Source organism: Sinohyriopsis cumingii, chromosome 13, assembly GCF_028554795.1.
Source record: "Sinohyriopsis cumingii isolate HCF-2022 chromosome 13, ASM2855479v2, whole genome shotgun sequence".
Taxonomy (NCBI): domain Eukaryota; kingdom Metazoa; phylum Mollusca; class Bivalvia; order Unionida; family Unionidae; genus Sinohyriopsis; species Sinohyriopsis cumingii.
In genome coordinates this window covers 68,004,533-68,028,328 of record NC_142973.1, presented here as the reverse complement: position 1 = coordinate 68,028,328, position 23,796 = coordinate 68,004,533, and the positions used below count along the sequence as shown (strand labels likewise).

Genomic DNA, 23,796 nt, shown 5'->3' with positions numbered 1-23,796 from the left:
ACACAATTAGTTATAGGGAATTTACCAAAGTTAGACAACTGGGCAGAATTTGATCGTTACTATATCGTTGGCGGTTCAGAAAGTTTCCGCTGAAGCTCGGGGACTCCAGTCAGCCTTTTCCACCGTTCTCCGTATCCAGACATGTCAGTTAAGGTGTTTGTAGTAAAGCGTCGATTGGTTCTTCCCATCCGATGAAAAATGACTGCGCTGTATGCACAAATAAATCCCCGAGGCGAGTGCTTGCACACAGCCGGGGGTGTAAACACATCGAGTGGTTGCTCCTTTTTCCCACTGTACGATACCCACGGTGAACTTTCAGATGATGATCCGGCCCATTTCCTTGTTTTTGGGCAGCCAGATCATTGTCGTCTTTTTGTATGAGAGGATAGCTGCAGCCACTTCTAGACACTTGATCACTGCGATTTAAAGTATGAATCGAAGGAGCTCTATGGGTCTGAGCCCGTTTCATTCCTTGCCTCCCCCTCTTCGCTCGGCTTCCTGAAATGGCGGCCAAACGAGGCAGGAATAACCGGATGGTAGTCAGGATAATACTTGCATTACGTCACCTTCGCAAATCCTGTTAGGTCTTTGTTGAGAAGGCACCATTGATCGTCTCACTCGTTATTTCATGGTCTGGATAACCAAATCGCCAGAAGTTCTTTTCACACTCTCCCGTTCCCAAGATAATGCCTGGGTAACAGACAGACATGTTGAGGCTTACATCTCCTTCAATGTTGAAGCAATTAGGATGATTCCAGACACCGCAGGACGTCCTCCATATTGATGAAGTGTTGGCTTCCAGCCGTTTCATTCTCTTGCTACACTGGACGCAGCGGAGTTTTTGCTAAAGACATGAACTGCATACTTGAGACACACATCAACAATCTGCTCATGATTCTATCCAGTCTTGAAACATCTCCCATCCTCCAGCTCGAATTGCTCTACAAACTTTCGGTTCAGTCTTTTTTTTTGTGGTCCCGTCTTCAAGAATTCACACAGCCTTTGGTTCAGCCTTTTTAGCCTCACAAACAGTATTAAGATGACATCAGCAATACTAGTCACATGAGCTTTGCTTGCTTACATGTATGAAAGTCAACATAAACATATATCATTGTCTTTAGAAGCTGTGAACTCGTGAGAGATTATAATAAATGGGATTATCAAGTAAGGATGCAACGTCTAAATGAGTACATGATATACAATAAGCGAAATGATGCCATTTAAATGAACCACTTACAAACTCGACACTTCCTCTGATATTCGCGTTAGTGTTGGTACTGTATCTATGGTATTGACAGTGTACATACTGTACATTGTTTCATTCTCTGTATGTCGTTTACTTCTTATTATGACATATGATCAACATATTTTCTAACAATTTAGGTCAAACTACGTGATATGGTTCCTTATTCCTACAAATATATACAGATGTAAAAAAAACTGATAATCCACGGGGACATATTTGTACTACCTTGACATACTAGTACGTATCTATTAGCACTCGGTGTACCACGTGCATGTTCATTTACTAATTTTGTGAATGTTTACATGCAGTAAACAAAACTTAATCATTTACACATGTAAACAGTGCAACCTTATTATCCAGGAGAAAGCATAGAATTTGTATCATTTTATAAATATGTGGAATTACTTGTGATACCCACGCTAATATGGAAAAGAACTTAAACTACATTAGTGTCCAAAGCTAACAGGACAGTTTTCTCCATTCCAAAGATACAAAGCAAATTTGGGAACGCTGAATACCACGATATGCTGAAGATGTTTTGCTGCTATGGTTAAGGGGCTAACCATTTAAATTTTGGAGGTGGCAGGGTTGGATGGAAAATTTTTTTATATAAAAATAGCGATTTCTGAATCTTAAATATCTTGAAAAATTTATTACTCTGATCTTTAGTAAACAAAACATTATTACTCTGATCTTTAGTAAACAAACAATTATTACTCTGATCTTTAGTAAACAATTTTTTAAAAATACTTTATTATATTAGTGAGAAAAATAAAAGTGTCTTAGGGTAAAAAAATAATGCCAGCTCAAGCAGAATATTCCAATACTCCCGTCCCCATGAAATTAAATGGTGGTCTCTAAACCTGAGTCTGACACTCTGACACAGAACGAAGTACGCATGCAATCTTCTGTGGAACAATTTGACGTGTTTCTCAGCTGTAAGCAGTTTTGAAGGTCTGGGTGAATGTGGTCGACTTCCTACACATGTGTAAGCTGTTAAATCAATTAAATGTTAGCATACCGATAATCATTAATAAGCCAAGAGTTGTGCATACCGATAATCATTAATATGCCAAGAACTGTGCATGCCGATAATCATTAATATGCCAAGCATTGTGCATACCGATAATCATTAATATGCCAAGCATTGTTAAATGATAATTAAATCTCTTGATGATGGTATGTCACTACTTTTGCAAAGAAATTTTCATTCATATATAGTTTTGGAGTATCAAACTATCATATTAAAAATACTTTGAAGATTTTTTGTTGTTACTGTAATCATCCATTTTCACTGTTGAAATACTCAAAACTACATTGTTCTTTACTATAAAAACACCAGACCAGTGAGACGGGTTGAAAGTATCACAAGAACAAAAACTCTTTGCAGGACAAAATATTTTTCTTATCTCTTGGAGAAAGAAAAACTCATGAGATATTTATCTCATACAATGAGATATCAATATTCGGTTGTTTTCAAGTAGTTTTTTTTTTTTTGGTCATCAGCTAACTGTGGGTATATGAGAGAGAGAGAGAGAGAGAGAGGGGGGGGGTTTGGGGTTGGTTAGGGGTATCTAGCCCTGTTCACTAATATGCCAGAGTTATTTTATAATTGAGTTAGATGTTACAATATCCTATTGGGGGCTCCGGCTGGCCAAGTGGTCTAAGGCGATCGCACTTACATCTCACTGCTATCAATGTGGGTTCGAGTCTCAGCTCAGCCAGCATGGATATGTGAGAAACCTTGCCAGTAGCTTCTCGTTGTTCTTTCCGCATGTTTTCATTGGCTCTTCTTCCAGCATATATTCTGGCCGCCATGTATAGACTATCATGTGCTGAAAAGTGGCTTTAACACACAAAACCAATCAATATCCTATTATTTATGAACACAATATACCAAGACAGAAGAAACAATATAGCTTTTGGAAACTGAATAACTTTCAAAGACATTTCTTTCAAATGAAAACTAGTAATAATTTCTTTTTTTCCCCTTTGATTCCCATACAGTAGGTTATAAGCTAATTACTTGCATTTGTGATGGAAGCAGTTTAAAATTGTTTGCTAACAATATATTTCTTTGTGCTTCAAATGATGAATTAAAAGAAATGTTTTAATCTTTGTTAGGACTTAACTGTTTAAATTAAGTGTACAAGTAGCATTATGCAGAGACTAAGCTAAAGATAAAAGAACAAACTATTTGATTGACTGACTACATAATTTATGAATTACTTTGTTAGCCATAAATGGAAGTACTTTTGTTAACCAACACTGACATAAAAGATAATGAATATATAATTTATTAGATGAAGATATCAAAAAGGATTTTTGCAGTCATTATTAAATTAGCCAATTAAAAAGCACGTAAATTAGACATATACTAACACCTAATGATAGCCGCCATGCTTTCTACTTCTAAATCTACTAATTTTGTATTTTCACTACTACTTTGAAAATAGTATTGAAAAAGAGCTTATAGATGAGGTAGTACAGGGACTATCTAGCTATTAATTTTTGTGCAATTTTGGACTTGTGTGTTGTGTGCAAGTTGATTGTGCAGCAGATGCAGGAAGTTGTAGATGGACAGCAGTAACTGTTTAAGAACCCTATTTAATATTATCTCTTTCATTCTCCATTTTGACTGATCATATTGACGGAAATATTACTCATCTTACAAGATAACATTTGTCGATAAAATAACGTATCTGAAGGAAGAGCTTCAATTTATAATACTATAGATGAATGGGTTAGTTACCTCTAAATTTTTTTTAAGTCGGTGGTCTTTTTTAATGCATGCAGTATGTATAATATATTCTGTAAATTTATGTGCTAATATGATTTTTAAAAAAATATTTTTTTCATTGGAATTATCATAAATGATCGGGAGCAGGCTGATTTCCAATACGGTAATTCATACATGTTCATCGTTAAAGATACGTGTACTATTTACTAGTATTTTTTTCATTTAAAATGTATTCAACATTGTACATTCAATTTTGTTAATATATTTTAAGTGCTATGTACAATTAGTACAACACAAACAATTGAAAGTATGCTTTTTACAATCATCATGTTAACTGTGGTTAGTTCATGACAATATTAATGCTTGAGTGTATGCGAGTGAAAACTGAAATGTTTATAATTTTCGGGATATTAACCTCTGGGCTGAACGTGGAAAGGGCCAAAACTTCTGGTAACCATACTTGCATATGGGATAGCAACAAGGAACCGCCCATTTTTTCCCCTCAATTGTTAACTGGCAGATACCTATATATTTACTGACATGCTCTTGTCTGTGTTCCTTGTGCTCTGTTGTTTGTTTAAACTTCAAACAAATGAAGTAAGCAACAATAACAATGAATTTCAAACAATATTTTAGGGCAAAATGACTGCATGTTAAAAGCCACCCACCCACCCCGCATGACCAGGCCTTAATTCTTTCTTTCTGTACTCTGTTCATCGTTTCCAAATCCGTTTTATTGCAATACAAAAACTAATAAACCTACAAGTTGAAATTTTATATTTAATCATGGTTCCACTAGAATTTAAGGTTATTAGTGAAATTGTTTTACAAAATATATTTTAAAAATTGTTTCCTTTGAACATTTTTTTTTTACATGAATCTTGTAGTACAATTAAAGTAAAAACAAATTTGGGATGCATACATGTATTCATTTGTACTCATTTGTATGTAACTTTACCAGATTTTCTGATCTAACTAATTGATGGTATTTTATACTTTCCAAACTCTTTGTTTAGTTTGCCTTTTTTTACACATTAATACCTTAGCACCAAAAAAATAAAAAAAATAAAACCAACTCACTTAAAGTGGACAATTGAAAATCTTGAATATATATAAATTACTGGAAATTTACAACTTGTCACCACCAACCTGTAAGCAAACTCTCAGTTTAAAGTTTGTTTTCTTTAAAGTATATATTTATTAGTAAGCCTATACATTATTAGTATGTTGTTGTTGTGCTGTTTAACGCCATTTTTTGTGGTCTAAAGCACTCACCGTTACGGATCACTGCCATCTCACCTGTCTATGTGGGGTCGAGTCGCGGGTTCGGCCTTTGTGGGTATGTGAGAAAGCTTGCCAGTAGCTTCTCGTGGGTCGGTGGTTCTTGCCGGGGTTTTTCCGGGTTCTTCCTCCACCATTAATACTGGCCGCCATGTATAGCCTATCAGTGGCGTCGCTAGGGGGGTGCGGACCGCACCGGGTGACACCATCTCAGAGGGGTGACACCAAAATGAAAAATTGCAAATTTTACAGAGCACACACTGCTCGGTCTAGTCGGATTTCATAAGCGGATAACCGATCATAGTTAAATACATGACTAGCAGGCACAGCAGTGGCGTCGCTAGGGGGGATGCGGGGGGTGCGGACTGCACCGGGTGACACCATCAGAGGGGGTGACACCAAAATGACATCACTAAGGATTCTGTGTGGTCTGTTACGGAAGGAGGACCATGGGGGTGACACCATGAGCTACCGCACTGGGTGACACCAACCCGAGTGACGCCACTGTGGCCTATCTTGTGTGAAAAATGGCGTTAAACCCCACAACAACAATAATGCCATTTTTCAGCACACGGCAGCCCATGCATGGCGGCCAGTATTAATGGTGGAGGAAGAACCTGGGAAAACCCCGGAAGAACCACCGATAAGAAGCTACTGGCAAGCTTTCTCACATACCCACATTGGCCGAATCCTAGACTCGAACCCAAGCAGACAGAGGTGAGATGGCAGTGATCCGTAACGGAGAGCGCGTTAGACCACTCGGCGCCCCCATTATTAGTATAACAACTTATTGCAGATATTTATGATAAACAAAATATTTCACTTCTATCATCGTAATATATACATAAGACATTTTCCTTGCATTTTCCCAGACATCAGCACCTTCATTCCAACATGCAAACTTTAAAAAAAATCTACTTCATTATATATTTGCCTTTTTTAAGAAAAACACCTTGATGATATCATTTCTAGGATGACTCAAGATATTTTACTTTTTTAGAATCAGATTATCATGAAAATATGCCCAGCTGTGAGACACTCTTATGTGACAGTTGACAACAAAAGATATCAATTTACATGTTGTAACTATAGAATTATCAAGCAATAAAAGTCTGCAGGTTCCATATGAACCACTGTCTACAATGAAGCCACCAGAATGGCATTGGTAGTTAGATCTATAAGTGTAGGTTTGAATGGATCCCAGGAAAGACTTGTAATGGAAACTCACAGATACATTGAAATCAGCATTTGGAAGAATGTCATTGTACAACTGTGTGAAGCTTGAAGGCCCATACACCTTTCTCAGTTCTACATCAGGTCCAATCTGGAATTCAAGCCAATAGCTGCTTTGTTTCTCTGTCTCAAATTTCCTTCTGTATATGGAAACCATGACAACAAGGAACTAACACTGAGATTTTCACAAATTGGGCTCCCAGCATACATAATATTATTAGAGTTATAAATAGAAACCCATCACCTTACAGGGATTTTACTAAAGTTGGCTGGTTAGATCTCCCATCTGAGCAGATATTGTTAATATATAACAATGGAGTATAACAGAGCCCTGGAATAACACTACAAACCATGGAGTGGATTTTGAATGAGGCACAATCACAAAGTTAAAACAAGGCAGAAGCAGAAAAATATGGCGCATGGAGACCAGGTCAAGCAAGTTTTAATTTTGGGCAACCAAACATTTCTTAAAGCTTGTGCCCAACCAGACAAACAGATCTTGCCTGCCATTAGTTTATAGGAATTATTTTTACCTTGATGTGTGATCAGTAATAGTGTGCTTTGAAATGTCTTATTGTCCACTAAAGCCAAGGATCACTATGTCAGTTGTAACCTGTGCCTGATAATTAATGTGGTAATCCTCACAGTGTCATGGCTTAATTATAAGTAACAGGTACAATAGGTAATTGAAATATATATATATATATATATATATATATATATATATATATATATATATATATATATATATATATATATATATATATATATATATATATATTCTGTGTAATTAACAGTGTACAATCTTACATGTTGCAGCCTGCTGAAGGACTTCCTTTATTTAACCTGAATCTGTCATAACAAAAATGCATATCAACTGCACAATGAAAAGGCTCTTAGACAACAATGAAAGTGTACATTTTATTGGTTCTTAGTAGACTGTGCCCAAGTCTGGAACAGAAACCTTGACTGGGTCACTGACAATATGCAAGGTCATGTTGGGTCAAGTTTCCAAGAAATTTTACTTGGATTCACTGCAATTGGTTAAGCAGGTTTATGCATTTTCGTTATAAAATCAGGAAATACTATATATGTTATTTCTTTCAAGTTTTTTGTTTTACTTTAATTCATTTATAAAATTAAAAAAGTAAATTCCATCAATTGGAAAGGAATTTAATCTGTTGTAAACATTTTTTTATTTTTGGATGTATGGATAATTATGGCTACTAATAAGACTTCTCTGTTTTAACTTTATTCTTCAGTTGAAATATGTGCAAACCTTTTTAAAAGGCGAAAAATTCTCTATTATGATTACCTTATAGTTATGAATTTTATTGATCAGTGGTGAAGAAAAAAATTAGAGTGTACAAACAATAGCAAACAATATGTGAGAAGTTTCAACAGTTTATTTTCTTCAATGATTCTAAACAGAACATTATTAAGTGTCAGTCATTTTTTAAACTTCTGACAAACAAACATACAAACAGAACACACACAAGCACACATCTACCATGTAACAAAGTATAACATTTAGGAAATGAGCCACATTTGTTCATTGTAAATGTGCACTCATCTGTGGACATCACAGACCCATATTTTGTACTACATTATGGGTTAGCCTATCTGCATATAAACCATTTGTTTCACTTATGATTGCAAATTAACAACATAAAGTAAAATGCTAAGGGGGCGCTCACCAATTAATATGTACTTTAGAGAGAGTGACGTATGTAAGGTGAAGTAGTTTGCATTTAAAACATGCACAATGGACAGAATGTTGGCATACCTATATGCTACAGTAATGTAATGTGGATGATATTTCTTTGGATATTGTACTTTTGGAAATTTTACATGATTTAAGCACACTGCTAACTAAAATGACTGCTCCCTTGTGTTAAAAAATCAGCATGAATTAGTCTAAAGTACACTATACATAGCAGCTATTAAAATAGGGAAAATGAACTTTGCCAGACTAGACAATACCAGCTTCTGAAAGTGCAATGAATGAATTACCAAATAGGTAAAATGTAAAAAAAGTTATCAGCTCTTTTTTATACAATTTACCTCTGAAGTTCAGGAAGTGAAAATGACCAAGTAGAGCTAGCACTTTTTTGAAAGGTTCACATCTGAAGTAAGGCCAAGCTGTATACTCTATAACCCATAGTACACTCATCAATCATACATCAAAATAAAGGGAATTAAAGGTTCTTTTAATTATACCTAAGATATACAAGGTCTTTTTTAAATAGCCAGTATAACCAGTGAGGAAAGCCAGGGAAATTCTTTTTCTTTAAAATCTTAACCTATGGAAAATGCGAAACTGTACAGCGCCACCTAACTTACTGGTTCACTACGCATTGTTTATTTGGCAAGTCATTTTATGACATACCATCAAATTTAGGAGGTTGATGTTAAATGATGACAATCTGGGGTGGATTTTCCCCTGTATATAATACAAATATTGGGAAGCAGCCCATCCTTGTCTTTATTATATACAGGTACAAACCATAAAAAATGTAAAGACTATCTAATGTCATGCTCATGTGGTCCAAAGCATGTGTGACTTTCAAATTAACATTTTGCTTTGAGACAAAAATATACTGCCATAGAATTAAATTGAAGCTATCTGTAAACTTGTTTATTAAGCTAGTTCCATTACAAATGATAATGGCAAATTAAATAACAAATGTCATGGTAACGAAATTTGGAGCTAATGCTTATTGTAGTTGTTTCAACCAATAAAAATCTACCTTTGATAATGGCACATTAACAATAACAGCTGGAAATTCCATTAAAAAAAAAAGACAATTATGAAGAAATGGTCAAAAACATTATATCAAAATCATTTGACAATACAAGTAATCCTTATTACGAAAGTTACTCAATCATGGCGACTTTCACTTCAGCTAATTATAAGAAGTGCAACAAATGTACATAAATTACATGATATATACATACCAGTAGACTACAAAATTTCTTTGTTTAACAACATGCACAAGCTATAATTGGAATGTAACATTCCTAATCCGCTATTAAAAGGAAAATCCAAGCAAAAATTGGCACTAGTTTAGGAGAAATCAGGCTTTAATTTCTCAATCTTTCCAAAACATGAAGTTCTCCATTGTCTAAAGGGTCCTATATTTATGACATGTAACCAGGACTTGATTACTGCCATGTTAGTGCTCTCATGTCTACTCAACTTGACCAGATTCTCATCTTTGAGTGAGAATGACAAAACTGCGAGTGTGTAAGCGAGCTCAATGCTGCATTTACAGTAACAAATTATGATATATGGTTTAATACCCTGATAAACATGATGTAAAGAATGAGAAACTGTTACAAATTTAATCTAATTCATAATGCCTGTGAGTATTAAACATGTTAACTAAACCAAATGACATGCTCTATACTTAATCAGTCTGCTGGTCTGCACAAAATAATATTGTCTTGCACTAAGTACATATGCTACAGTATATTGTCAGTAGGAAATTTAATACAGGATACCAGAATCAAAATAAATATATTTTTGTTGTCAACTATATATTGAAGATTATGGAATTAATAATGCAAACTATTAAATCCATTTACTAGCATCTCCAATTAGTTAGTAATCTATTTTATTTTTAATTCCCCCCAAAAAGAAGAATGTTTTTCTGGCTGTAAAATAAGAAGTGGTTAAAAACCTGTATGTTTACCCACACTTAACTCAGAAAACAAAATAAATGTAGCACTGCACTGCCAATATTTGTACATTTTTTGCATACATGGGAATTCAGCTGATTCTAAATTTCTTTGTTTCATCACTTGGCATTTCCCAAATTTAGATTGCTAAAATTGGATCTTGTGTAGATTTTGTGTAAACAGGTATATTTGGACTATAATCTTTAATCCAGATCTGTAAATTTACCAGGCAGACATGGAAAGCAATGAATTTTTTTTGGGCCTATTTCAAAGGGCTTCTGAGGATAACAGGAGAAAACAGATAAGAAAAACATTAAGTGACCTTGACCTTGAGGATCAAGACTTTACTGAAGAGAAGCGTAAAATTACCATACCTCAAACATAAAAACCAGAAGCACAAGAAACCATATTTACCTTTGGCCTTGACCAAAAGGGCAAGACCCCAGATCTGGAATGAGATACATCTTCAAGTAACAATAAATAAGGACACCATGCTTTTGACCTTGACCAAAATGAAAAGACCCCAGACCATGAATGAGATACATCTTCAAGTAACAATAAATAAGGACACCATGCTTTTGGCCTTGACCAAAATGAAAAGACCCCAGACCATGAATGAGATACATCTTCAAGTAACAATAAATAAGGACACCTTTTGACCTTGACCAAAATGAAAAGACCCCAGACCATGAATGAGATACATCTTCAAGTAACATTAATTAAGGATAACATACTATTACTTCATCCATTATCTTTAAAAGCTCTCAAGTTAGAAAGCGAAATGACAAATTTGACTGTAACCCAAAATATTGACAAGAGCTTATCCTTAACCTTCAAGACAAGAAATCCAAAGTGAGATGCACCTTTTAGTGAAAATAGTATATAATTATATCACATTTCATGCTTTCATCCAAAATGGCTTTAAAATGACAGTGTAATGCAATATTCAATGGATAACACCATGGCAGTGTTCATACAGAATTCTGAATGATAATTTCAAAGACTTTTCCCAAACTTTCAAAGACCACAAACATAAATTTCCAAGAATTATTTTCGCTAACATTTTGTATACAAGCTATGTTATATGAGAAAAAAAATGAATGCAAAATACTACAAAATTGTTTAATGATGAAATGAAACTGAATGGGTCATCAAAAGAAAGAAACCAGGAAAACTCGACTACATCCGAATCAAACAACCTTGGACAATCTTATTTGTGATTATGGAAAGAAATTAAAATGTCTGGGTTTATTTCAATTTTCAAAGACTTAAAGACATTAGGGTAATCTGCTTGATTTCCCCAAACTTTCAAGGCCTTGAAAATGCTACCTCATTTTTCCCAAACTGTCAAAGACCTTCACAGACTGTATGAACCCTGCATGACAATGACACTGAAGACATCTCTCCCCATGTGTATTACATAATACTGATGACATGTATGTGTACCAAGTTGCAACCTCATCTCAAACAGCTCTAAAGATACAGAGTGGAAAAGAAGGTATGATGGAAAACTTTAAATACCAAATTGTCATCTTGACTTCAAAGATAGGAGTGCTACTGCTAACTCACGTCATACCTCCTACTGATGATGTACAAAGTTTCATAAATTGATCTTGAATGGATCAAGCTTTGTAGAATATAAGCAAAAGTGTGATGGAAAACTTAAAAAATATTGAGCTGTGACCTTAATCTTCAAGACAGGGTGCTTATTTTAGTATGCAACACACTATCTTGTGATGGTGTAAGAACAGAGTCTCATCCCTTAATCTCAAATGGGTTTAAGTTACACTATTTGTTTAATGCCACATCAGCATCATTATGGCCATATTAGCACCAATTAAGTTTAGATATTTAAAAAAAATGCATACAAAATTAAAATAAAAACAAAAAATAAAGGGTAAAATCCTAAAATAAAAGGTCAATTTTTTAAAAACATACTTACAATTTTTTTTAAATGTCCAAGAAGTTCTTAGATTGATGGACACTCTGGGACACATCCCAAGGCAAATAGGTTACTTTCATTTGTCACCTCATGACATGTAGCACATGAAGCCTGCTCTACATACCAAAGCCTGCAGTGGATCTTTAAAGTTATGGAGTATGGAAAGAGTGTAATAAAGAGCTTACAATATTACCCATAACCTTGACCTTCAATGTAGGCCCACAATGTAGTACATAATGCACCTTAATGATTTTTGTATGTCTATCAGGTTTTATCCCTTAATCTCAAATGGCTTCAAAACTACAAAGCAGAGGGAAAGGAAATAAAAGTGATGAAAATGTAATATATTGAGCTGTGACCTTGACCTCAAAGATAGACCCCAAATGTAGTTCACAACACATTTTATAGTGATGATATATAAGCATAATAAGTTTTGTCTCTTAATCTCAAAAGTCTTTTAAAGTTATAGCACCCAAATGAAGAGGTCAGTGACACTTAAATACCGAGCCATGACCGTGACCTCAAAAAAAGACCCTCAATGTGGTATTTAACATATCTTCTTATGAGGATGTCCAAATATACCAAGTTTCATTCCCAGATCACAAATGTCTTTAAAGATTGATCAACAGAAAGAAAAATATACCCTTTTTTCTGATAAAAAAAGCAGGAAAAGCATCTGAAGAATTAATATACCACTTACAAAAGATGAGAAGAATTCTTAATCATTTTTAAAAATAAAATCCATCCTAATAAATGTGTGCGCAAAAGTTCTGTAAACACAAAACTACAGATACAATCAGAGAAGTGTCAACTTCTATAAGAATGTGTCCATCACCAGTGAGAGATAATGGTGAATGTTACCTAAAGAGAAATTTAACCCTATTAATTCAGATCATCAAAGAGTAATATAACAGACTTTGGAGACTGGATTTTCCCTTTAAAAGCCAACTTTTTCCCACTTAGTATGGGAAAATCATATAATAGAAACAGAACATACAGACAACTTGAAATAAGAAGCAAAAATAAACACTCTTTCTTTAGGGAAAGAGTGAATTGGAAAAATCAGTTATGATATCATAGCAAGTTACAATTGATCATAATGATAAATATGTGCACAATTCACAGCACTTTTATTAAGTGCTCAAAATAAGGCATGTCAAAAGTAATACATAAAAAATTACACAATTGTAAGGTGTGTAAAGTTATTCCTTGAGTAATTTAATTTCTTCTAAATCGAAGGCATGAGAGGAATAAATTGGATGAGAGACTGAACATGAGAAAACAGTCAAAACTTGCCAGCTGAGATCAAGGAAAGAGATAATAGACTGTTCTTCTACCAATCTACCAAGATAATGATGTTCTACTGGTCAAATAGAATTTCCGGGAATTTAAGATAAAACCATTTCATCCTTTTAAGTGAAGAAACCTCTGATATTCTTCAGTGATAAAAAATTTTTTAAATTAGCCACCATGGTGGACATGTTGGATGACAGATTGGCACCATTTTAATTTAAGAGAAAGAAGACATTGTTGGAAGTTTTCTTATGAAAACGTCATACAATAAACATAATCCATTCAGTGTAATGATTTTTAAGACAGTCATCATGGCAGCCATACTGAATGTACAAATGACACCACTTTCATTGAAGACCAACTGGGTATCATAAGACGTTTACTCATGAAAACCCCATGTTGACGTATCCATCACTTTTTATGGTGGGGGAGTAGCGATAATATTTCTATACAGCCATCATGTTGACAAATGGAGAATTGTCACTTTTATTTAGGAAAAACTAGTTTACTGGGTGAACGTGTGTGTAAAGTTTTATGGCAATCTTCCAAGTAGTTAAGGAGGAGTTGCGATAAAAGACTAGTGCCAACAGATTGATGAATGATGGACAAAAGACCATCCCAAAAGCTCTTCTGGTCTATGACCAGTAGAGCTAAAACTTGGTAAGACTCAGAGCATATTTCATCTGAGCAGCAGAATGGATCTGAGTTAGTAAGAAACTACACAAAATAAGTCTACTGTGTCCCAAAATGCCAAGAAATGGTGCAAAATTATTTTAAAATGGCACAAAGGAGTAACAAACTTGTATAAAAAAGTGCACAGTGTCAATTAGTAAATGGCATCAAAATGTAATGAGGTCATTAATACACCACTCCCTCGATAATTCGTGCCCGGATAACTCGCGATCCTGCTTATAACGCGGTGTCCGTCTTGGCTCCCGATTTTTTCCAGAGAAAATATATTTAAAATATCTTTAAAATATGCTGAACATGAAAAAATTACGATAAGAATTGATAAATTAAACCTTGATACATTGCTCGTTTTATCATCAAAAATGGTGATTAATGCCCGTAAAAATATAATCCATATTTTGAAATTTGCAAGTTCTAAAGAAGAATTAATTTCAGAGATCTCGAAAGCGCTTAATTACCCGTATTTGGACGCCAATTTTTGAACTGGGACGCAGAAAATCACTGAGGCGGGTATCCTCCGTACGCATGTAATAGGTGCGCGGGAAAATTCAAAGATTTGCTGGTCCTGATTCAGCCACCTGCTTTGTGGGAAAATGTGTTGATCAGTTAACTGTACTGATATTTACAATGACAGAATTCAGTGACTGACAGACTCTTTGATGTACTGTTGCCATTTTATAAGAGTACATTAAAAAAAAAAAAGAACATGATGCAACAGCTAGGCGGCTAGTTCAAAGGCTTTGACTGGTGGCCGAGTGAGAAAATGTACTGATATTTAGTGATTGAATTCAGAGGCAGAAAGACCCAGTTTTAAAATCCTAGCAAGACCTCTGTTTAAAGATATCATATATTATGTAAGTTTTTATGATAAATAGTTGTCAGTATACTGTAAATGAACAGTCTGGTGAAATAGCGATCAATGAAAACTTCTGGTAAATGCTAACAGGTGGCAACAGAGAATGAAATAAACACCAATTAAACGCCTTCCTGTGTGAAAGTCACGTTCTAATCCTTTAATTCCGTTTCAGTGTAAACATTATAATCACAACATATTCTGTTCATTGAAAACATGAAAAGAGTCAATCGACCGTCACATCGAAACCCATGAGTACTTCTGCGAGAACCTAATTACATGTACATGCCGGCTTTGTTTTGATCAACAACTTGGGGAAGTGTTTGTTGCATTAAAAAAAAAATCGATTACAAGAGACCTCAGGTGGTGGATTAAGGGTCTTGGAGCTGCCTTTGACGTAAAGCAAAACAGTAACAGAGACAACGACAATGATAGTGACTTCGAATGTTTCAGTGAAACTGATGTCATTAATGCCGAGGATGTTTGGGAGAAATTCATACAGACTCATGGTCCTGAGATGGGCGTTTCTCTTGATGATATGGAGAAGTGGATTTGTGCTGACAATGATTGCCCCACAGCCGAATACATGTCAGATGAAACTATAATTAGTTCTATAACGAACAAATTTACAGCAGAAGACGATTCTAACTGGAGTAACACAAGTGTTGAAAGTGATGCAGATGCAGATGTTGCACCCCCCACCCCTCTGAACAGGAAGCAATCAAATATTTTGATATTGCCGTAAGGTGGCTGGAGACCCAAAATGTTGACTACGTAAAGCTCATGCAGTTGAGAAATCTGAGGGATTTTGCTCGGCGGCAGAGAAACCAAGGAGTAACACACACAAAAAAAATTAACTGATTTTTTCAAAAAGTGAATTGATATTTGTCAAGCGTGGCACAAACGGCAAGTATTAACTTGTTCTAATTTACAGTGTTTTAAATTTGTAGACGAATTAAATATGTTAGTACTGATTAACCCTTGTTTCTTTTGTTTTCCATTTTACTTCTATCGCATTCAAATCTATATATCTATTGTTCGATCGACACTGTTTCTCGAAAAGAGTCGATCTTTTGTATGTAAAAAACGTCTAATTTGGATCAAACAATAAAACTAGAATGTATCCAATTCAACATAAAAATTAGTGACGTAGTACACAATGTGTAAAGTGGTACACATGTTAAGCGAACGGAAACCATGTGGAATAATGTTTTCGATGATCGCCTCAATATACTGTAATTTATCCTGAAATTAATGTTGTCCTATGAGGAAATAATAAAGTACACCGTTATGAAGATATATTTATTCACAGTTAATCTCGGAACGATTATAAAGTGAGTATTCAACAGTATAATCTGCCTACCCCCCCTTATTTTTCCGTTATGTTGTCAATCACTTTATTGGTTTTGGGCTTATTTTATAGGTCCCTCGATAACTCGCGCCTCACTTATAGTGCGGTCGATGTTTCTGGACCCTGATGTGCGCGAGTTATCGAGGGAGTGGTGTATAAGATTACATAAACCAAATATCATTTGCTTTGTAATTAGTTTCTGTGAAATCATGCTAATGAGAGTTTGCTGAAGTCAATTAAAAGTGTAAACCTCCCATCCAACATCAACCATCAAAAAGGCACATGGATTTAATGAGGTCATCTACAATGAGACAGAAAATTGCCCATCTCCATTCTAAATTTCATTTGTTCATGTCAAGTTGTTTTTATTGCAATGTACTGTATGATGGATAGACAAAATTGGATTTGTTTTTCTCAATATATCAATCTGCTCTGCTGTTTTAGAAGGAAAATAAAATGATTTTCCTTACATTTAAATTGGTTCAAAATGTCTGAAATAAGGTCAAAATAATGTACAAATGAAATCCTGGTTCCTAATCATCCACTAGAACAATGTCTTTCCAAAACTCTAATTTTATTTTTTTTAAATATATTTTCCAACAAAATTACACAAATTTTCTAAAGAAATTAAACTCCAGTACCTCTGCATCAAAAGCAAGAGAAATCGCATAGGCACAGTGTAGCACAAAAACTAAGCCGCAAGATCAGCTATGCAACTGCAGTCAGTAAGTCGCGACCTCAATAACACCCAATGCATGTCTTTTATTTCATGATGCATTGAGTGCATGAATACAAGTAATTACAGGTATGAAATATTCATGATTTTCAATGCAGTATAAAAGTACATATATCTGAATTATCATAATGGTAATACAAAATTCTGAATTAAAGGATATCTAGATTTGTGTTGACAAAACATGTCATTCTTGTTCTTGTGGATTTTGCACCATTTTGCAGCACATGATAGGCTATACTTGGCATACCCCTGAGAAAACACACCAACCCATGGGAAACTACTGGCAAGCTTTCTAACATGCCAAGTTGGCTGAGCCAAAGACTCGAACCGATGTGGACAGAGATGAATGTCAGAGATTGGTAGAGGCAAGCACCTTAGACCACTTGTCCACCCAGGGCCTATACAAAACATGTAGGCCCACACTGCATACCAAAGAGTTAAAAAAATTCACATGTTTATATTAAAAAAATTAAAACTAGTACCGGTATATTGGCATGAAAACCGAGTGAAATCATCATCATATGCATAAAACCATGCATACCAAATTCATTTGTCCACATGAAGTGGTTTTTGCTGAATCATGATAACAAGAATATGGCAAAACATTTTTTAAAAATTATTGCCACAATGGCCATAAAATCTGATTAGTCATTATACATACAAATATCCCTACTAAATTTAATTTGTCCAACTCCAGTAGACTAACTGTGCTAAAAAAGTAAATCCAAAAAGTTAAACAACAATACGATATTCTTCCATGTAGGCACTAGTATGGAATTATTGACTCTGGAAATAACTGATCTATGGGTCACCCATAACCAGGACCTTTGGCCAAGGTATGTAGTCTTGAACTAAACTGTGTAGAAACAATTATTTTCCTATCAGTCTCTGCATGACATTTACCTTTAACCTTTTGACCTCAAAATCTATCTATTCATGTCAAGTAGTTTAAAAAAAACTGTAGGAAAAAAAGCAGCTCAGATGGATGGATTTTTGTTGCTTGTTCTATATTGAACAACATCATTTGAATGAAGTTGTTCTCCTGTATATATACAATTTATAATTGGTTGCAAATTTCTGAAATAAGTCTCTGAATATAAAAAAAATCAAAATCATGGTTCTAATCAGCCCAAAAAATAATTTTTAAGAACATAGAAAAATAAATATAAGTAACAAAACAATTTTAATAATTCTAACAATGGAATGTAGTGTGGAGATCAGTGACCAATGGGTCACAATGACCTTGACATTTCATTAAGGTATGTAGTCTTGAAATAAGGTCACTATGCAGCCACCATTAGTTTTTTATTAGACACACCATAATACTGACCATTAAACTTTAGACCCAAATTCCAGATTTCTTTCGTACCATAAGTGTGAGTCACCCACAATAATGTTTGGTAAATAAACTTGCTCAAGAACAAAAATTGTTGTGCAAAAATCCATAGTACGCTGAGTCACAGTCGACCTTTAAAACACCTCAAGTGCAAACTCTCCACATCTTTGATACAGATATGATGATGTTGAGCAGTAAATTCCATTGTAATGGTACATACAAATAATCATGATATTTATCAATGATGATGTACATAAATTATAAGGTACAAAAATATAAAACAGTACAGTATACAGTATACAGTAGGCACTTCAGCTGTGACCTTTTGATAGATAATAATGTAACTGACATTAGTTTGAAAAAATAATTACAAACAATTTTACATGTACTTCTCACACGACAAATCCAATGTTTTAACAACATATCAAGGTTTGTCCAACTTTGGCAATAAAACAATGTCCTTCCTCCCCTTATCAAAATTCATGAATAAACAAAATTTGCAAAAGTTTCAACAGTAACTTTGACATTTTCTGGTAATCAAAAGAAGTTCATTTTCCTTCCAAATTCTATTCAACTTGACAATATTTTGAAACATTGGTGTTTGGAAATATGTCAACTAATTTATTTTCATTCAAGAGATAGACTGCTGTAGAAATGTTGGATTTCATATGAGTAAACTGTTCAGACATAATCTGTTCCTTTTACTTTATAACTTTGTTATAGCTTTTATTTCTACTGCAGTATATGTCAAAACTTCAAAAATACTTCAGTCCCCCGCCCGCTTTAATCATCTTAAATTCTGATTTTAATTTTTGTTACTATTGTACTATCCAATTTTTTTATTTCTTATGTATTCTAATTTAAATTTCAAATTTACCAAAACATTTATACAAGGTATGTTATTATTAGTCTTTGTTTCAGTGATTCTGGAGGAAATATAGTAACAAACAGAAGGACTAACAGATGGAGGTGGGGAGGTACCCATTATTTTCCTTTGAAAAAGTATATTTTTTTACCTCAAGACACACAATTTTAACTAACATAATGGATCTAAATAGTTATTTTTGTCTACAAATAGAGCAAGAATACCATCAAGTTATTTTAGGGGGGCATAAAATCTCATTTTTTCAGAAGTCCATGTCACCTCCCAAAATCAAATGGTCTGTCCCTAAATCTTTTCATTTCTGGACAGAGTTATATGAAAATCTGTGTAGTGCCTCTTGCATAAAATATAGGGATTTGGGAAAATATATTGGGAAAAAGATATAGAGAAAAAAAATGGGGATTTTAAAGTGATTTATTTATATAGGGATGGCATGGGCGCCTGAGAAACTTAAAAATAATACACAAAAATATAATTTACTATATATTACACGTTGACTGCCCATAACACTGAAAATGTGAAAAGTAAGGGGCAAATTTAACAACTGAGCTTAATTATCTGTATATACCCAGCCATGTACAAGTTTTAAATTTCAAGTTTAAAATTTTTGTTATCTGTCATCGTTATTTATATTTTAAACTAAGACAATTGGTTGTCCACAGGACTGGAACATCAATTATCATGGATTACCCATTCTATCAAGAGTAACCATGTGCTCTCTGTCAGTGAATTGATGCCAAGGCTATGACCAGCACAACGGTCCCATGCAACTCATGACATTAACCTTGGCATCACATCTTGTCCTTCTGCTGTTCAGTCAACATCTGTGAACCAATTCTCTCAAACTGCTTCTTTGTAGAGTATTAAAGTACAGAGTACAAAATTTCATTATACCTTATTAAAAAAAAGCTACTGAAAAATTACACAGCAGCATGGTATGTCCAAGAATAACTTAAATATCAAATTATAAGAGTCTAAAGAGTCAAAATCTGAGTAAATTTAATTTTACTTGTACTCGAGAACAAAACAACAAACTATACTTATTCTTTATTCTTCATTCCAATCTGGTGGAATATCTTGGAAGACTTGCCTAAGAAGAGCAGGGTTCTTTTGGGCCATACTTTTAAAAACAGAGGACATTTTTGGCCCATATTGTACTTTTAATTCTGGGTCCAGGTCATCATGGTTTATATCCACTGGTTTAAACTTTGGATATCCTCCACAAAGCATGGTGCCAACTGCATATATCTGGGAACTAAGATCACTCATTGTATCATAAATAATACCTGGGCTACCTGAACCCCCCTCAACAAATATAGTTGTAAAATTATAAAAATTATTGTCCTCCATGCCATGAAAAGGATGATAAAACTGTTGTGGATTTAAACCCTTGCGAATTAAGTAATGATTAACCTGTATTTCCATTTCTGCCATTTTACTAGAGTTTACTAACTTAAGTCTACAATACTGATCAACTTGTTTTTCTTTTCCATGAGGATGACCAAAAAAGTCAAACTGGCCAAAGGGATTAAAATCACAAAATTTTGTTAAAGGCATTGGAAGAGTTTGGCTACCAGTGCATAATCTATCAATTTTAAGTACAATCACATCAAGATTGGCATCAAAGTATGGCACACACCTCTCAAATGTAAATCTGTTAAAATTTCTGCTACCAGCATCATTAAAGTGAAAACTAATAGCAACATTGTGAATAAGTTGAGTGATTTCTCTTTTTATATCCGTTTCCATGTTACCTTTGATACCAAGCATGAGGTAAATCGTGTGAAAACACGTCATAATATGACAGCCCCCTACCACAAACCCAGTACCCCATGGAATATCACCCATGTGGATAATTCCTATACTCTGGCCAACCTCTAATTTTAGAGGTAATGATGCAAAGGGTGTTGGTTCGATGTTTGGAAGTTTATGAAACTCACTCTTTCCTGGAAATCCCAGTTGCAGTGGTAGATTACCTTCTGGGAAAGGTTTCCACATGTTTTCTAGTGTTGAAAATTTTTCATTTTTCTTACCAGTTTGGGTCAGTTCTAGTACTCTTGCATGCTTCATTTTATGCTTCCACCAAAAGTATATAAAGAAAATAAGAACCAAACCAGATACAATAAGTGGGACTGATGCACCCAACATGCCATGGTAAAAAGATTTCATGTAACTGTAACCTTCTTTTGCAATATTTGGAATTGGTGATTTCTCTGGTCTGTGATCATTTGTATCACTACCTCCAAAATTGTTCACTGATTTTTTTGTTGTATAGTTTTTGTTGCCTTCAACTGTACTCTTAGGATCATCTTTATTCAAAGATTTGGAGTCAGGTTTAAAAATATCATTTGTGTCACTGGGACGTTGGTCTAATTTTACTCTAGGTGTGGTTTTAACTGGAAATAGGTCAACATTTTTAAAAGAACAATTACCCCATTTGGTGAGTTTTTGTCCTTCTGGACACTTTACATAAGTGCAATCATAGTAAAGGTCTCCATAATAACCACTGTCTAAATCACATTGACATTGTTCATTTTCATTTGGCTTAGAAAATTCTGGGCATACATGCATCTTGTAGCAAGTGATAACTAGTTCTGAATTTGTTTTGTCTGGCTGTACAAATGGCGAAATGCAGGGTTGACAATGATCTGCCGTGTATGGCTTCTGGCAAATGATGACCTCTGACCCTGGTGGACATTCAACCCACTGGCAGCAGCGAGTTGTTCCATTCAGAAATTTATGATGGTAAAGTCCTTGACTTTTGTCACAGCCTTCAGCAGGTCTGGCATCACATTTTGAATCTAAAGTTATTATTAGGATCACAATGGAATAAAAGTCTAAACATTTCATTTTCCTCACAAATCATAAAGTTCAATCTGCTTGCAGCTGGTGGCACCAGTGTCAAAGACACCTCATGTTCTTCAGGAGAAGTGCCTGCTTTGTTTTAGGATTTCTCAAGGCACATTTTAGGATGAGGATTTAGCCATCAGCCTGAAATTGAAATGAAATAATTGTGGAAAAATATATAATAATGAAGATCAGTATTTAGGCATACATTTGTATAGATACAATACACTTCTAATCATCATTAAAATTACATTACTAAAGAAAAGGTGAGGATTCAATTATCCTGCCCATCGGTGTCCCCGAGTGGTCTAAAGCGCTCACTGTTATGGATCACTGCCATCTCACTTCTATCTGTGTGGGTTCGAGTCTCAGGCTCGGTTAACCTGGGTATGTGAGAAAGCTGCCAGTAGCTTCTCGTGGGTCGGTGGTTCTACCTTGGGTTTTCCAAGGTTCTTCCTCCACCAGTTATCCTGGCCTATCGTGTGCTGAAAATGGCATTAAACCCTACAACAACAACAACAACAAATAATCATGCCCATCCTAATATGTGCTTGTCTGCATATGTAGTGTGACATGATGCTATGTCATTTGTAAATGTTAATATTTAAATAGTTTTATTATTATGATCCTGGGACATAATGTAGTGAAAGAGTCCATATTAGATCTGCACTTAATAGTTATGAGCCGTCACATCCACTGGTAAACAAATATTGTGTTCGTAATAAAGAAAAACATATCATAACAGATATTAAGCACACATTTAAAATAGTCTAGGTACATGATGAACGCGACATTCGTATGGAACTGTGTTGTACTGAAAATGGACTCTTCCATAACTCCAAAACCAACATGGCGCATTCCGTGTACACATTTGAGACTGATTCGATAGAGTGTTGTTGCCTTGTATGTTCATTCAATCAGTGTTGAAATCATAGTGTGCGAAAGGAATTCGGTAATTTTAGCTACGTTTCGAGAAGCTCACGAGCACATTCACTGAACTAGAGACCTGGATATTCGTGGTGCTTAGCTGAATGAACCAGTACTGGTAAAGTGGTAGACCAACCAAAACCCTTACAAAATAAATTAAAAAATGCAACAACAAAAGTTTTATTAAAACCTCCACGTACCGTTACTAGGCTTCTCCTCCTTGAGATCTGATTTTTAGTTGAACGTCTGCGTGATATACAATGTCTAAATCAAAGTTTGTTGTCTTTCTTCTCTCCGATATATTATACACATATAATTTCATTCATTCGGTCCGCTACATAATGACGTAAGTCACAAATCCCAAACAAAAAGCTCCTCATTCGGAACTGAATCCGCTATTGGAATTACATCACAATTAATACTTCCAGTTCAGTACCCCGACGAATGTAGTTCTAGTCTATTTTTAGAACATTTTTTCCTCTCTCATTTTGGTGGTGATAGAAGAGTTTTTTTTATGCATTTTTGGTAGGGATTTAAAGGTAACTGTTTATTCTTCATAATATGAGCTCAGGGTGTTGTTGTCTGTATGTATTTTGGCGACAGTGCACAGTGAGTAATAAGGCCTTGGTGATGATCCGGAAGTGAAATTCGTGTTCTGGTTACATGCTGTTATGTTGACAGTCAATAATCTAAAAAAAGAGCAGGTCAACCTTTGACAAGAACTTCACCGTGAAGTCATCTTTGAAGGTATTTTAGA

The 23,796-nt window shown here is 34.7% G+C and overlaps 1 protein-coding gene across 1 annotated transcript; it reads right to left on the bottom strand.

Annotated features, from left to right (window-relative positions):
- Positions 1–7,888: 7,888 nt before the first annotated feature.
- On the bottom strand, positions 7,889–23,444 carry LOC149785780 (uncharacterized). Its single transcript, XM_089979694.1, has 2 exons — positions 23,240–23,444; positions 7,889–22,256 (listed from the first exon to the last, which is right to left on the bottom strand). The coding sequence occupies exon 2, from the start codon at positions 22,113–22,115 to the stop codon at positions 20,313–20,315; it is 1,803 nt and encodes a 600-aa protein (XP_089835820.1). The 5' UTR covers positions 22,116–22,256; positions 23,240–23,444; the 3' UTR covers positions 7,889–20,312.
- Between the last annotated feature and the right edge of the window lie 352 nt (positions 23,445–23,796).

What these genes read in the sequence shown, in the direction of transcription:
- LOC149785780 (XM_089979694.1), bottom strand. Translation starts at nt 22,115, where the DNA reads ATGAAATGTTTAGACTTTTATTCCATTGTGATCCTAATAATAACTTTA.